At 51.2% G+C, this 16462-nt stretch overlaps 1 protein-coding gene and 1 pseudogene across 2 annotated transcripts in view; both read right to left on the reverse strand.

Annotated features, from left to right (window-relative positions):
• The window catches only part of LOC306815274 (olfactory receptor 14I1-like), a 269530-nt pseudogene that overhangs the window by 164652 nt on the left and 88416 nt on the right, over window positions 1-16462 (reverse strand). The window lies entirely within an intron of this gene.
• LOC306815272 (olfactory receptor 14J1-like) lies at window positions 387-16403 on the reverse strand (the record flags this gene model as incomplete). The annotated part of the gene is made up of 3 exons (XM_079331862.1): window positions 16301-16403; window positions 14585-15501; window positions 387-593 (listed from the first exon to the last, which is right to left on the reverse strand). The coding sequence occupies exons 2-3, from the start codon at window positions 15476-15478 to the stop codon at window positions 387-389; spliced, it is 1101 nt and encodes a 366-aa protein (XP_079187988.1). The 5' UTR covers window positions 15479-15501; window positions 16301-16403.

The following is a 16462-nucleotide window of genomic DNA, read 5'->3' on the forward strand; positions in this document are numbered from 1 at the left end:
TATACTATAGCAGTCTTCAAAGTCTATGCTATAATAATCTTCAGAGCCTATGCAACAACAATCTTCATAGTCTATAGTATAAAGTCTTCAGAGCCTATGCAGTAACAATCTTCGAAGCCTATGCAATAACAATCTTCAAAGTCTTCGCAGTAAAAATCTTCAAAGCCGATACAAAAGCTGTCTTCCAAACGTACATACAAAACAACCTCTAACATGTAGAACATATTTACAGAGGGGTCACATATGTGCCCATAATTCCTGACAGCCCCGGAAGAAAGAAAGCAGCAGAGACTTGTCCCTGAGCAGGGCCACCCAGCCCTGGCCTGGGCACTGCCTGTGGGCAGGGCATGGGAGCATCTGCTGGTCAAGCTCCTGGGGCTCTGTCCTCATCCCAGGATCATGGGCTCTTCCTCATCCTTCTCATCGACCTCCATGTCCTCGGTGTCGTCCTTCTCATCGACCTCCATGGCCTCGGTGTCGTCCTTCTCATCGACTTCCATGCTCTCATCAGCCTCCTCCACGTCCACCTCCATCATTTCTTCTCTGTCCTTCACCATCTCCAGCTCCACGTTCTGCCTGGTGTCTCTGGCAGCCTGCATGAGGCAGCACAACCTGACTGGGGTCCTGTCCCCCAGCATCCATGCCCACAGGGCTGCAGCCTGCCCGGGCAGTGGGGGTGTTCCCTCCCTGGGATGGCACTGTACCTCCACAGGAACAGCAGTGCTCATCCTGCTGGGGTTGGTGCTCCAATGCAGGCAGCAGGAAAAGTCCAGGCAGCAGGAAAAGTCCAGGCAGCAGGAGCAGCTCAGCACCGACGGAGAGAGCGAAGAGCGAGTGAGAACAGACTGCTGGCAGCAGGTGAAGTGTCTGCTGTGCTGGTTACCAGCTCCTGGACCTTCCACCTGGAACCCTCTGCGAGCTGTGATGTCACAGAAGTTTCAGGGGCACTCCACACTGGGAGGTGGAACCATGGAATGATCAAACCCTTGAATGGTTTGTCTTGGAAGAGACCCTGAAGATCATCTGGTTCCAACCTGAGCAGCCTCCCACCACACCAGGCTGCTCCAGACCCTGTCCAACCTGGCCTTGGATGTCCTTGGGGATGGGGCACCCACAGCCTCTCCACACAGGTCCCTGTGTCAGGGACAGCCACCCTCACAGTAAAGAACTTCTTCCCATCATCAAATCTGTTCCAACTGTCTCTCAGTTTGATCCCGTTCCCCGTTGTCCCATCATTACAGTTCCTGAGGAAGAGTCTCCCTCCCGCCTCCCTGCAGCCTCTTTACTTAGCGCAAAGTGAGGTTTCCACACAGGCTTCTCCTCTCCAGCCTCAACAGCCCCAACTTTCTCAGCTTTACTCTTGGGGAGGTGCTCTAGTACCCTCAGCAGCTTTGTGGCTTCCTGTGGCAGCCAACACCTTCACTGTGACCACAGGGGGCATCAGCTCTGGGGGTGTCCAACACCCCATGGACAGCACTGGCCTTGGGAATTACCAAAGCCTGGGAGCTCTGTGCTTCCCAAAGTTGTGGAGGGAGGAGGAGGAGATGAACAGGAGCAGTGCAGGGAGCCTAAACCACAGAGATGGGAGGCTGATGGTCCTGGGTGCTGTGCAGTGTTTGAGGAAGGTTTAACAATAGCCCTGGGATCTCTTCTGGGGCTGTGGGGGTGTTTTTGGTGAAGGAAGTCCAGAAGAACATTTCTCTTCATTGAGGTGTAGGAAATGATCTATGGCTGAGGTAGAGGTGGAATTTTCCTGGGATGGGAAAGGAAGGGGATGGTTCAGTTTCTGGAAAGAGCAGGCAGCAAACAGCTGCCAGAAGTTGGTGTTTCTGGGGGTTCTGGCATGGCCACAGGGCTGGGGGTCCCTGTGCACAGAGGGGTCCCACTGGCCCAGCACTGGGCCCTGCTCATGTTCCTGGGGTGGTGTCCCCAAGAGCAAAGCTGTCACCAGCAGCGAGGGGGCTCTGACAGGAGTGGCCCTGCAGCAAAGCCACCAAAACCTGCTCAGGGCACAGAAATGTTCCTCAGCTTCTCAGTGCCTCAGCAGCTGCACTTCCTTTCTCTGCGAGTGATTATGGTTCAGATAAACATTCCTTATATTCCTTATATTCCTTATACTCCTTCTATTCCAACTCCAGAGAGGCTCAGCTGTGAGATCAGGGAGGTGGCTCAGGTCTTTTTGCAGTCAGGTTTTGAGAATATCTACTTGTAGGCAAAGAGAGAAGAGCAGTGCTGCTGTCCCTGGGCTTGATGTTGAGCAGGAAGGAAATGGGATGTGAAAACGATGCACAAATGGTGTAGAGATTGCAAATTGCAAAGAGAAGTGGGGTTTTAAAAATAAATAGTATTTATTTAATAAAGACCATAAAAACATTTTCACAACATGTTTATTTAGAATAATCCTTATAATGAAACAATCTATAGAAGGTATTTACATGGATGTCTATTCACTTCCAATCTTCAGAGTGTTTACAGTAACAATCTTTGGAGCCTATGCCAAAGCAATCTTCGAAGTCTATACTAAAACAATCTTCAGAGCCTATACTACAACAATCTTCAGAGCCTGTACTATAACAATCTTCATAGCCTATACTATAACAATCTTCATAGCCTATACTGTGTAACACAGTTCTGGGCTGCAGCTTGTTGGCTGGGGATTTTGTTCATTTCTCTTCACAACAAATAAAGTGCTAGGACACATCCAGGTGTTGGCAGTAAAAGAAGCATTGCACCCCCCCAGGATATGACCCCTGAATTTAGTTGGCCAATATCACTAGGAAACAAACTGACCATCCAAATATTCCACCTTTGCTCTGCTTCATTGCTTCAGGGGTTTATTCCCTGCTTTCTTTATTGCAGAGACAGTGAAGCACAACATAAACAGGATTTGCCTCAAAATATTTCTGATCTTAGTGCTTCCTGACAATTCAAAATTTTCTTAATGGAAATAGCACGGAGCAGGTTTTTCTGAAATAATCTCCAACAGAGGGGTTAAAACGAATCATGCTTCATTTGGTAGAACTGAGCATGAGCCAAGGGACCAGTGGGTCTGATCCCTTTTCCTGCATCAGCAAAATTATTTCTTCATGTCTCATCTCTCCTACCTCCTCAAAGAAGCTTTTCACTCTTCATTCACTGCCCCCAGTATTTAGTGGGCAAATATAATCAGTGCATCTGTAGGGTGGAAACTGACCATTCAAAGGTTCTCCTTCATTGTGGCAGGGGTTTATTCCTGCTTTCTTTCCTGCAGACACACCCAAACCCAACACTGCAACACCAGCTCAAAACAATTCTCATTCTGACTGTCCCTGAAAATTCAGAACAACACTCAGAGTGTTTCCCTGTTCCCAGGGACAGGCTCCAAGGCTGAGCTCTCACTTGCACAGAATGAGGAAGAGCTGCTGCATTTGCCAGTGGCTCAGGGGGCTCACGATCAGTGCTTTGAATGCAGCTTTTGTGCACACGCTGCCTCCCTGAGCCAAGCAGCATTCCTGGGCATGGACACCCCTGCTGCAGCCAACATCCTCCCAGCACAGCTGCATGAACGAGATTGCAGTAAGCCCTGCCTGAAGGAGTCTCCAGTCTGCTGCAGCCCTGCACCTGCAGTGGAATCACCTTGTGCTGCCATGGGGGAGCAAAGGGGGTGAGGGGCTCTTTGCAGATGAGGGTCTCCTCAATGTGCTGCTGCTGCTCCTCCCTGGGCCTGATTCAGCAGCTGGTGCCTTCCCCTGCAGCTGTATCAGGAGCCTGCCTGGAAAAATGACACTGCCAGTGCAAGTGACAGCCACCCATCCCTGCCATGGCCCTGTCCACAGGGCATCCTGCCTACCAAGCTGCTCCAGGTCAGGTGATGTTAGAAAACATGAAAATACCTTCAAACAATGCATTTTCCACATTCTGCCAAAATCATGGCCACACAGTCCACATGTTGGGGGCAGACTGCTGTTGGCAGAATGGGGGCAGCCCCAGCAGCTGCTCTCCCTGTGACTGGATGGCCGTGGCAGTGGAGGCGAGTCTCTCACCGTGCCCACTGCTGTGGCACCCAGTGCTCTGGAGTTGTTCCCACTGAACTCAGGGTGCTGCTACAGCAGCAACATCACTTCACACATTTGATAACAAAGACTTGGAATGGCATACAGGACTTGCCTAAAGAGCTAGTAAAACAAAAATGGGAGGCTGCAAGGGAGTTAGAAGAGTTCACTCCTTCTAATACAAGCATACATGGATTTAAGCAGGGACATTGGGCTAATCATACTGGGGACTGGTTTGAAAGCCTTGTCTCTAGCAATTCCTACCAGTTGACAAGATTTTTTCTGGTGAAAGGAGTAGATATGTGTTGGGGGGAAGTTTGGCGAGGGAAATATGCAACCAATCAATGCGATTGATAAAGCATAGTTCCATTTATTGAAGGCACCAGCTATATTTATAATCCAAAATACAATGACTAAGCATATTTGCCATAATTTCATTGGTTTGAGGTACATACGCCTCTCCTACTATTGGCTCTTGCAAGAGTGAGATGACCACCCCTTCTACTTTTTCAGCTAAGTCTGTTTACATGCTTTTTAGCAGCAAACCTACTGCATCTATCCTCTATGTAGCAACAAACTAACCATCTCTTCCTTCTCGCACATCCTCTAGCTGCAGTAGTATCAATTTTATGAATAGGCTGCTATGGTCTCACCTTGCTAACACGTGCAGTTTAGCAGCTAGATTCTTGCCCTGAATCCTCAGACGAGCCATTTTCATGGCCTGCTAACAAGGCCTCAGCTGAGCCATGTCCGTTACTTGCTATCCAAGCATCAACAGCTAGGTATATTAAGTTGTTAATTTGGTCTGTCCTGCTTTTGTTGGATGTTATAATGACATGATTGAGCAATCTGTGTCCCTATTGTCTGTGGTCCATTTTGAGCTTTATCATTTTCCTCCTACAAACAATGCTTATTCTACAGTACTGTATAATTCTTACACGAATTACATTATATTCATATATTGCAATATCACTATGTAAAAATCCCTTTCTTGCTAAATAGGTTTCCCATAACATTATTGAAGACCATATCAACTTATGGGGCACACTTTTGTCATTATAACAGTTCAAACAAAAGCTATCTTCATCTTTGAAAACAGAGGTCTTTCTTCTTCTCTTTGTTGGTTGGAAGCAGGGATCTTCATCTCTCATCTTTATTCAAACTTATGGGATCACAACTGTTTCAACATCTGCTCATTTCAGCACAAATGCCTCTGCTCATATCTACAATTAAACCTGTAATCTCTTTGTGCTGTAGGGAAATGAGTCTCTTCTCCATAGCTTAAAAAGAGAAATTTCAGTCCATGACTCTCCTCTTTCCCTCATCTGGGGCCTGACTCTTCCTTTTGTCTGGCCTCGGTGTTTTCATACTGTTTCTGTGCATATCTTCATCTTGGTCCTGTTCTTTCACTCAGGACAGAGAACAAAGTGTCTGCAAGTCTCATTCTGGGCAATGAAAGAGTTAATATCTCGCTCAGGCAGTGGCTGGAGAAATTGGGATGGAGCATTTCAGACCAGCTGGGACTGGGATGGGATCGTAAGGGCCCAGCCAGAGATCAGTGGTGGTTGTTCTGGGTGCATGGCTGTTTTCTGGTGTTTGCTGCATTCAATTCCAGCCGCGGGCGGATGGGTTTCCCTTCCCCTGCCCAGCAGTGAAGGGTGAGTCCCTTGCCAGGACGGGCCCAGCTGTGTCTGCCCCAGGCTGCGCTGCCCAGGAGGGCCCGGCCGCCCGGAGCCGCTCTCCCGGTGGGAAAAAGGCCCCGCGGACCAGGGCAGGGCAGGGTTTGAATGTCTGCTGGATGTTCTGCTGAGCCATGGGCACCCTGGATGTGCCAGGGGGGAATCCAAGATCCTAGCAGCTGTGTGGGCCTCCACTCCCCGTTTCTATTGGGGCCCCTGCTGAAAACGGGGCCCAGAGTCAGAGCCCGGCCCTGGCCCAGGCCCGGCCAGGCCTGTGGGCTGCGCGGAGGGGCCTGGCTGGTGTTACCTGTACTGAGGCCAGAAGCGAAAGAGAACTTGCTCAGCATTTATTCACCTTTACATGTGTGTTTCACAAAGAACCTTTCTCATTGGTGTAATGTGGGAATCCTTAAAATCAGAAGGTTGTGGGAAAGCTGCAATAAAGCAGGCCTCAGAGACAACAGAACTGCAATTAGAGCTAAGCAGAAAGCATAAGGCATGTCAGCAGAAAAGTTATATGACATGTAGAAAGCAAGGACAAATAGAGCAATGGTCTATGTATTAACACTTGGCTAGAATATCTCTCTAAGCTGCAGAAAAGTATATCTAGCAAGATATTAGGAAGGTCTAAGCTTAATAATGGAGCTCTGTGCATTGTATTTTAAGGCTCGCAAGCAGATATTGTATTCAAAATAAGCAAGTATTATTTTAACCAAAGGTACATGCACTTATAGTGGTTGGATGAAACTATTGTCATCATGCTTTTACTTTTGTGATTGGTCAAAAAACTTTCAAAATGCATTGTAATGTCACTATTTTTTGGCTGTTGCTGAGAGCATGAGCTGCTGGCATCTTCCTACTGTTCTAACCTTGTAATGACACTGATGTTTGGGAAGAAAGAAAAAATAATAAAGCAGCTTGAGAAACGTTCCACAGCAGTCCCGTCCCGTTCGAGATTCTCTGCATAAACCCCTGGCCTGTGTTAGTGTAACAGTGTTTCAATATTAAAAATCAGACACTAACTGGCCCTTGTCAGGCCCATGGAAGGCTGTCCAGGTCCTGGCTGAGAAAATTTTCAGGGAATCTTTACAAACCATCACAGCAGCCTAGAAGTAACAGGGTCCCTGTGTGAGAGATGGTCTGATGGATTTGAACACATAGAAAGGATCCCAGCCAGTGCATTGAACCTTAAGGGCAGATGCATCATTGGCCAGGGAAATGGTTGTGTTAAGACCCCAACCAATCACATGTGTTTATCTGGGACATTCAAACCCTCGATTAAGAAGAGTCCCAAACAATAAAGAAAGCTTTTGTCATATGGATCACTGAGGGTTCGTATGATCTCTGTCTCCCACCACAACCTGAATTGATGTAATAGGTGTGGTCAGTTGGAGTGTTCAGTTAGGTGGTCAGTGGAGATGTGGTCAGTGGTTTGGTCACTGTGGTGTTGTCTGTGGGTTTGGTCAGTGAGTGGGGTCAGTGGGCCATGGTCATTGCAGTGGTCAGTGGGTTGGTGGGTGTTGCCACTAAGTGTGGTCATTAAGGAGGGGAGTGAAGTGTGGTCAGTGGTTGTGCTCATTGGAATGGGAAGTGAGTATGGCCAATAGGTGTGGTCTGTGTAAGTGGCTGGTGAGGTGTGGCCAGTGGGTGTGGTCAGTGGGTGTGGTCAGTGGGTGTGGTCAGTGGGTGTGGTCAATGGGGGTGTGGTCAGTTGGGTGGTCATTGGAGTGTGGTCAGTGGATGGGCTGAGTGGATGTGTTCAGTGGGTGTGCTCAGTGGAGGTATGGTCAGTTGGGTGGTAAGTGGGATGTACTCAGTGGGTGGTTAGTGGGGTGTGAGCATTTTGGCAATGGGTGCAGCCAGTCTGTGTGATCAGTGGTTTATGATCAGTGGTTGTGGTCAGTGGTGGTGAGGTCAGTTGGGTTCTCAGTGGGTGTGGTCAGTGGGTGTGACCAGTGGGTGTTGTCATTGTGTGTGGGCAGTGGGATGTGATCAATAGCTATGGTCAGTGGATGTGGTCAGTTGGGAGGTCAGTGGGGCTTGGTAACTGGGTGTGGTCAGTTGGTGTGGCCATGGGTAGTGGTCAATGGGTGCAGTCAGTGGCAATGATCAGTGGGGTGTGGTCATTAAGGGTAAACTGCAGGGTAGTCAGTGGTTGTGGTCAGCGGTAGAGTGGTCAGAGGATGTGGTCAGTGGGTGTGGTCATTTCTCAGGACCATATGGTTGGGTCAGTGGGGTAGTCATTGTGTTTGGTCAGTGGGTGTCATCAGCAGGAGTGGGCAGTGGGGTGTGGACATTGGTGACCTGGAAGTAGGTGTAGTCAGTCAGGGCAGTCAATGGACGTGGTCAGTGTGTGTGGTCATTGAGGTGGTCAGTGGATATGGTCAGTTGGTGTGGTCAGTGGATGTGGCCAGTTTTTGCGGTTACTGGGGGAGGTCAGTGTTGTGTGGTCAGTGCGTACAGTCAGTGGGCATGGTCATTGGGGTGGTCAGTGGATGTGATCAATGGCTGTGGTCAGTCATGGTGTGGTTAGTTGGGTGGCCAGTGGATTGTGGTCAGTAGGAGTGGACTGTGGGTGTGGTCAGTGGGAGAATTCATTGGGGTGTGACCAGTGGGCTGTGGGCATTGGTGTCTTGGCAATGGGTGTGTTCACTGGGTGTGGTCAGTAGTTGTGATCAATGGGGGTGGTCAGTGGTGTGGTCAGTGGCATGGTCAGTGGGTTTGATCAGTAGGAGGTGGTCAGTGTTTGTTGTCAGTGGCAGAATGGTCAGTGGCAGTGTGGTCAGTTGCTATTCGGTGGATGTGGTCAGTGGGGTGTAGGCATTGGCGTCTTCATAGTCAGTGTGGTCATAGGGGTGTGGTCACTGGTTGTGGTCAGTTAGGGTGAAGGGTGGGTGCAGTCAGTGGGTGTGGTCAGTGGGGTGTGGTCACTGGTTTTGGGAAAAGGGTGTGGACAGTGGCGTGTAGGCAGTGGGTGTGCTCAGTGGGCTGCGGTTATTGGGGTGTGGTTAGCGGAGATGGTTTGTGAGTGTGGTCAGTGGGTGTGGTCACTATCTGTGGTCAGTGGGTGTGGTCAGTGAATGTGGTAAATTGGGTAACCGGATGAGGATTGTCAGTTGCGTGATCAAGGGATGTGGTCATTGGTGTGGCCATTGGTGTGGTCAGTGGGTGTGAGCAGTGGGTGTGGTTGGTGGATTTGGTCAGTGAGGGATGGTCACTTGGTGTGGTCTTTGTGGGTAGTGGGGGTGATCAGTGGGGGTGTGGTCAGTGGGAGAGGTCAGTAGGAATGTGGTCACTTGGGTGGTCATTGCATTGTGGTCAGTGGGGTGACCATTGGGTGTGGTCAGTGGGGTGGTCAGTAGGTGTGATCAGTGGTTGGGGCCAGTGGGCAGTGGTCCTTGTGGTGGTCAGTGGGGTGTGATTGGTAGGTGTGGTCAGTGGGGTATGGGCCTTGGTGTCTGGGCAGTGGGTGTGGTCAGTGGGTGTGTTCAGTGATGGGGGTGGCAAGTTGGTGTGGCTAGCAGCATGTGGTCAGTCAGGGTATGGTCAGTTGGGTGCTCAGCTTGGTCAGTTGCGCAATCAGTGGATTGTGGTCAGTGGGTATGGACAGTGGGAGTGGTCAGTGGGTCCTGGTCAGTGGGTGCGGCCATTTGGGGTGATCAGTGCTGGAAGTGTGCGAAGTGGAATGTGGTCAGTAGCTGTGGTAGTCCGTGGTAGTGTGGTCAGTTGGGATGTCACTGGGGGTGGTGAGTGCAGGTGGTCAGAGGGAGTGTGGTAAGCAGTTCTAGCCAGAGGATTTGGTCAGATAGGTTGCCATTGAAGAGTGGTCAGTGGTTGTGGTCAGTGGTTGTAGTCAATTAGGTAGTTGGGTGGGGTGGTCAGTTGGGTGGTCAGGGGATGTGGTTGTTGGTGTGGTCAGTGAAGGTATGGTCAGTTTGTCAGTGGAGTGTGGTCAGTGGGTGTGGTCAGTGGGGTGTGGGCATTGGTTTCTTGGATATGAGAGTGTTCAGTGGTTATGTTCAGTTGGGGTATGGTCAGTTTGGGGGTCATTGGGGTGTGGTCCATTGAGATGTGCTCAGTGGAAGTATGGTCATTAGGGCAGTGAGCAGTGTGTGGCCAGTACCTATAGTCAGTGGGTGTGGCCAGTGAGTGTGGTCAGTGGGTGTGGTCAGTGGGTGTGGGCGTTGGTGTCTTGGCAAAGAATGTGGTCAGTGGGTGCAGTCAGTTGTTGTGGTCAATAGGTGTGGTTACTGGTTGTGGTCACTGGTTGCGGTCAGTGGGCTACGGTCATTGAGGCATGGTATGCAGAGGTGGTCTGTGAGTGTGTTTATTGAGCTTGATCAGTGGTTGTGGTCAGTATGGGAGCTCAGTGAGGTCTGATCAGTGGGTGTTGCCATATGGGATAGTCAGTGGCATGGTCAGTGGGAGTGGTCAGTAGGAGGTGGTCAGTGTTTTGGTCAGTGGCAGTGTGGTCAGTTGGGTGGTCAGTGGGTGTGGTCTGTGGGGTGTGCGCATTGGTGTCTTTGCAGTGGGTGTGGTCAGAGGGTTGTGGTCAGTAGGATGTGGTCAGTTGGTTGTGGTCAGTGGGGGTGGTCACTGGGTACACTGAGTGTGGTCAGTGTGAGTGGTCAGTGGGTGTGTCCCTTTGGGGTGATGAATGAGAAGCTGCTTGGCCAAGGCAAAAGGAGGCTCCCTGTGTGCCCTGCTCCCCTCTCCCTGAGCTCCTGAGAGCTCTGCAGCCCCTGCTGCCATCCCATCTGCCCAGGCCAGCACAACACCCCTGGCCTTGAGGCCCTCCAGAGCTGGGGCAGCCACAAAGCTGTGCCCATTTCTGTTCATTCCTGCTCTGATGAGGATGGATCCTCAGCCACTTGGAGGCTGTTGATGAATTTTACTTTTCCAGAGGCCTCTTCTTTCTTGAGCTCCTCAGTTCAGGAATTCAGTGACAAAGGTTCATAAATATTTGTTCAAAACACAAGTACAAAAAAAGCCCCTGGGAATTATTTCAATTCTCAATTTTTCTGTGGTTAATTAGAAAGATTTCAGAAGTGTATTCCAAGTAAATATACTATATTGAAAACAATACAGAGAGAACAATTTTGTCCTGTTGTCTTTTCCTGTTGATAGATTGATATCAGCCATGTCAAATTGATTGTGACCCCCAGCATCTTCTAATGCAGTCTGAACTGATATGAAAATCAAGACCCTTCATGGCTGACACAGCAATTGATCAGATTTTGTCCCCACACCCTCCCCACCATTTCCCTCATCCCACCCCTAGAACCTTTATGGATCAGGGACAGAGTTGCCACCCGGAGAAGGGCAATGATTCTTCCCCTGTGCTCAGCACTGGTTGGGCAGCACCTTGAGTGCTGTGTCCAGTTGTTGTCTACCAATTTAGGAGGGACCTGGAGGGGCTGGAGCGTGTCCAGAGAAGGGCAACAAGGCTGGTGAGGGGTCTGGAACACAAGTCCTGTGAGGAGTGACTGAGGGAGCTGGGGATGTTTATCCTGGAGAAGATGAGGCTTGGGGAGACCTCATCACTCTCTACAACTCCCTGACCGGAGAGTGCAGCCAGATGGGACTCGGGCTCTTTTCCCAAGGAACAGAAACAGGACAGGAGGACACAGCCTTAGGCTGCACCAGGAGAGGTTTAGGCTGGACATTAGGAAATATTCTTTACTAAGAGGGTGATTGGGCATTGCATTGAACTGCGCAGAGAGGTGGGTGTGTCACTGTACCTGGAGGTGTTTCAGGATAGACTGGCTATGGCACTGAGTTCCACGGTCTGGGTAACAAGGTGTTGTTGGGTCACAGGTTGGACTGGATGCTTTCCAAGGTCTTTTCCAGCCTGGGTGATTCTGTGATGATTGTGACACTGCAGGGCCCTGGGGAAGCAAGGGAACATTGTGACACTGCAGGGCATCATGGAACTGAGAGGACCAGAGTGACACTGTGTACAACATGGCACCACAGAGCCAAGGGGCCACTGTGACACTGTGGGGCTACATGGAAGCAAAGAGTCCATTGTGACACCCTGGGTCCTCGTGGAACCACAGAGGCCACTGTGACACTGCAGGGCCTTGTGGAACCAAGGGGCCATTGTGACACTGTGGGACCAAGGAGAAATTTGTGAGAGCCTGGGGCCAATGGAATCAAGGGGCCATTGTTCCACTGCAAGGACTTTTGGAACTAAGGGAATAATTGTGACACTGTGGTGCCCCATGGAACCAAGAGGCCGCTGTGACACTGCAGCGCCTTGTGGGACCATGCAGAGCATTGTGACAGAGCAGGACCTTGTGTAATTATGGGGCCATTGTGACACTGCAGGGACCCGTTGAACCAAGGGGCCAGTGCTGCTCATCAGGGACTCATGGAATGAAGGAAACATATTTGACAATGTGGTACCCCTTGGGACCAGCAGGCCATTGTGACACTGTGGAACCAAGGAGAGCATTGCTGCACTGTGAGACCTCATGGAACCAAGGATCTACTGTGACACTGCGAGGACCAAGAATCCAAGGGACTTTGTGACACTCAGGTGTCTCATGGAACTAAAGGGACATTGTGACACTAGGAAGTCTCATGGACTCATGGAGACCATTATGGCAATTTAAAGGACCTTGGAACTGTGTTGACATAAAGCTGGTGTGGGATTGTGGATCTGCTGGCGGGTAGGAGGGCTCTACAAAGGGACCTGGACAGGCAGGATTCAGGACTCAAATCCAACAAGGTGAGGTTTAACAAGGCTGAGAGCTGGGTCCTGCACTGTGGAAACAACAAACCCTGCAGTGCTACAGACTGGGGACAGAGTGGCTGGACATCAGCCAGGCAGAAAGGGACCTGGGGGCACTGATGGACAGCAGGCTGGACATGAGCCAGCAGAGTGCCCAGGTGGCCAAAAAGGCCAATGGCACCTGGCATGGCTCAGCAGTGCTGTGGGCATCAGGAGCAGGGCAGTGATTCTTCCCCTTTGCTCAGCACTTATGATGCTGCGTCTCGAGTGCTGTGTCCAGTTCTGGGCCCCACAATTTAGGAAGGACATGAAAGGAGCTGGAGCATGTCCAGAGAAGGGCAACAAGACTGATGAGGGGTCTGGAACACAAGTTCTTTGAGGAGTGGCTGAGGGAGCTGGGGATGTTTATTCTTGAGAAGAGAAAGCTCAGAGAGACAAAGTGGTGTCCGGGCACAGGTTGGACTTGATGATCTTCAAGGACTTTTCCAGCCTGGCTTATTCTGTGATTCTCTGAAACCACCCCTGGAGCAGTTGCAGGATGAGTCCTGGGCCTCCTCTTCAGAAGGTCCAGCAGCCCAGGTCCCTCAGCTTCTCCACGCAGCCCCAAAGCCCATCCTGTCAGTCCTGCAGAGCCTCTCCAGCCCCTCCTCACTGCCCAGAACAGGGAGCCCCACACCCAGACACAGCAGCCCAGATGTGCCCTCCTGGCCTGTGGTGCCTCTGGCAAGGGAGCAGCACGAAGCACTGCAGGAGCCTGCAGACAATTCCTGAAGCACTTGTAGGATGATCCTGCTCCCCAAGAGATGTTCCCACGGTGACAACTCGGGAACTGAAATGGGAAGTGCAGCCATAGAGGAATGGCAAAATCAGGATGGTCTGTTTGCAGGGGAGGTGAAAGGATGGGGAAAGAGACAGAAATATGGATTAGGAATGAGGAAAGACAGCAAAGGTGAATTGAAGGAAATGCTCAGGATTGTGTGGGGGTGGCTAAAAGGCAGCTGTGGCTCTGAGCAAGAGTGTCTGCAGTGGGACTGAAAACTCACAGCTCATGGGAACAAACTTTTTGCCTGACTGCAGAGGCTATGACAAATCTGAGTGGTTTCCCTTGTGTCCCCCAGCCCTTGCTGGCCCCAGGGGCTGATGGCATTTGTGCTCACTCAGCTCCATCTCCCCACAGCAGAACCATGGGGGTGCTGACGCCTGCTCTGTGCAGTGCAAACAGGGGCTCCTGAGCCAGTGCTGCCGTGTCTGTGCCTGCAAGGATGCAGCACCTGTGTGAGCTGGGGGAGAGGCCAGGGCTGCAGAGGGGGGATGTTGTTGGCAGGTGCATGAGGACGCTCTGGGACGCTGCTCTGTGCTCTCCAGCACAGTGGGGATGGATCAGCCCCTGCTGTGCTGCTCCTTGCCAGGCTCTCCCCCTTTACAGGGCCCTTGCAGAGCACCAGCCATGCTGTTTGCCACCAGCCTGCCCACGGCCAGCCTGGCACTTCTCATGGGGGTTTTCTCTGCTCAGCATTGGCCTGGCCAAGTGTTGTGGAGAGAGCCTGGCCAAGGAGCCTGGAGCCCCCAGGCCCTGCCGTGAGGTGTCAGCGCTGCCCCAGCAGTGCCCGTGGCCTGTCCCTGCTGCAGTCCCGGCACTGCCACCCCCAGGGCTGTGCCTGGCCCTGAGAGCACTCAGGCCCTGCAGCTACACGAGGGGCAGGAGGACAGCGGGGCAGTGGCACGGGAGCAGCACTGGCAATACCAAGTGCTGGTGCTGCTGGGCACAGTTGCTGTGCCAGCACTGATCTGCCCCAGCTCTGCACACAGACATTGCTGCTGCAGCTCCAGAGATGGGAACAAAAGTAGCATCTCTGAAGAAAACTTTCTGGCAGATCCTTGAGTCCCTCTAAAGCCACCAAGATACAGCCCCTCTTGACACAGCTTGTCGCCACAGGAAGGATAGAGAGAAACTGAATGAGAATTAGTACAAATAATGACATTTTTTAATGGACAATATGAAAAATGTAAAACAAATCAAAAGAACCTCTAAAACGAAACAAACAAAATGTGTCAAAATTATTTTTATTCCAAGTGTTTTGCAAAAATTTGCCAGCAGTTTATTGCTTGTGAAATACCCCAGTCACCACTCTCCATACTTCAGCCTTGAGCTTCTGGTTCCTCAGGCTGTAGATCAGGGGGTTCAGGGCTGGAGGCACCACTGAATACAGAACTGACGTTGCTAGATCCAGAGATGGGGAGGAGATAGATTGGGCCTTCAGGTAGGCAAACACTGAAGTACTGATAAACAGGGAGACCACAGACAGGTGAGGGAGGCAGGTGGAAAAGGCTTTGTGCCGTCCCTGCTCAGAGGGGATTCTCAGGACAGCCCTGAAGATCTGCACATAGGAGAAAACAATGAACACAAAACAGCCAAAGGCTAAGCAGACACTAACAGCAAGGAGCCTAAATTCCCTGAGATAGGATTTGGAGCAGGAGAGTTTGAGGATGTGTGGGATTTCACAGAAGAATTGGCCCAGGGCATTGCCATGGCACAGGGGCAGGGAAAATGTATTGGCTGTGTGCAGCAGTGAATAGAGAAAAGCACTGGCCCAGGCAGCTGCTGCCATGTGGGCACAAGCTCTGCTGCCCAGGAGGGTCTCATAGTGCAGGGGTTTGCAGATGGACACGTAGCGGTCATAGCTCATGATGGTCAGAAGAAAATACTCTGTTGACATAAAGAAAAAAAAGAAGAAAACTTGTGCAGCACATCCAGAGTAGGAGATGTTCCTGGTGTCCCAGAGGGCATTGTGCATGGCTTTGGGCACAGTGGTGCAGATGCAGCCCAGGTCAGTGAGGGCCAGGTTGAGCAGGAAGAAGAACATGGGGGTGTGCAGGTGGTGGCCGCAGGCTACGGCGCTGATGATGAGGCCGTTGGCCAGGAGGGCAGCCAGGGAGATGCCCAGGAAGAGGCAGAAGTGCAGGAGCTGCAGCTGCCGCGTGTCTGCTAATGGCAGCAGGAGGAAGTGGCTGATGGAGCTGCTGTTGGACATTTGCTGTGTCTTGCCATAATGGTCTGTAAGAAAAGTAATCATGGAATAGTTTGATTTGGAGAGACTAAGTATCCCAGCCCAGCTTGGGGGCCCCTTTCTCCCCACTGCCTGCCGAGGGCTCTGCTGCCTGGAGCTGTCCCTGCCAGCAGCTGCTTCCCTGTGGGGAAGGAGCCCTCCAACTTCTACCAGAGCCCAGCCCAGCCCTGGGAGCTCAGCTATGCTCTGTAGACCCCTCCCAGCACAGGGCGCTGCCCACGGCCAGCTCTGTCCTTGCAGGCTCTGTTGGCAACATCACAGCAGCCTTGAGCTGGCTGGAAAAGACACAGTGATGCTCCCTATAAGGGACCTTGTGATGATATCTGTCACTGACTACTTTATTGAGATTTGAGAGAATTTTTTAAAATTTTTCTCATTCTGAACCGAGAGATTAATATCAGTGTGCAATTTCCATCCAGGCAACTGAGAGCAGTAGATTAAATAGCAGGATTTTCCCTTTTATGCAGCCCCTGATTTGCTGTGCTCCCTGTATAGTCTAAGTTAAAAATGTTCCGCAGTAAATGTCGTGCTGGGAGAAGTCTTGAATAATGCAGCATCCTAACCACACAAGGAGAACACTTCCAGGCCATATGAGCTCTTTCCTTCCACCCAGACATTGTTCCCCAGTGCTGTCAGCAGCTCCCAGGGCTGGCTGAGAGCTGTCCCTGGCAGGCAGCAGAGTCCCTGCCCCAGCACAGCACCCTGGGCTGCAGGACCCTGTTCTGCAGGACAGCCCTGGGCACCCCTGGCTGCTCTAGACAAGAGAGAATCAGAGAATGTACTCACAGAGTCTGTAGGCATTGGGATGTTCCAGCTTTAGGAGATCACTCCAGGAGCTGCAGTTGCCTTGTCCTGCAGCCAGAGGCTTCCTGTGTCAAGGGCTGGGAGTGATTCTGCCCGAGCCACTTAGGAGCATCTTCCCAGAAACAGCTGATTGAAGATCTCTGT

The sequence above is a fragment of the Erithacus rubecula genome, assembly GCF_903797595.1.
Source record: "Erithacus rubecula genome assembly, contig: scaffold_112_arrow_ctg1, whole genome shotgun sequence".
In the NCBI taxonomy this organism is placed as follows: Eukaryota; Metazoa; Chordata; class Aves; order Passeriformes; family Muscicapidae; genus Erithacus; species Erithacus rubecula.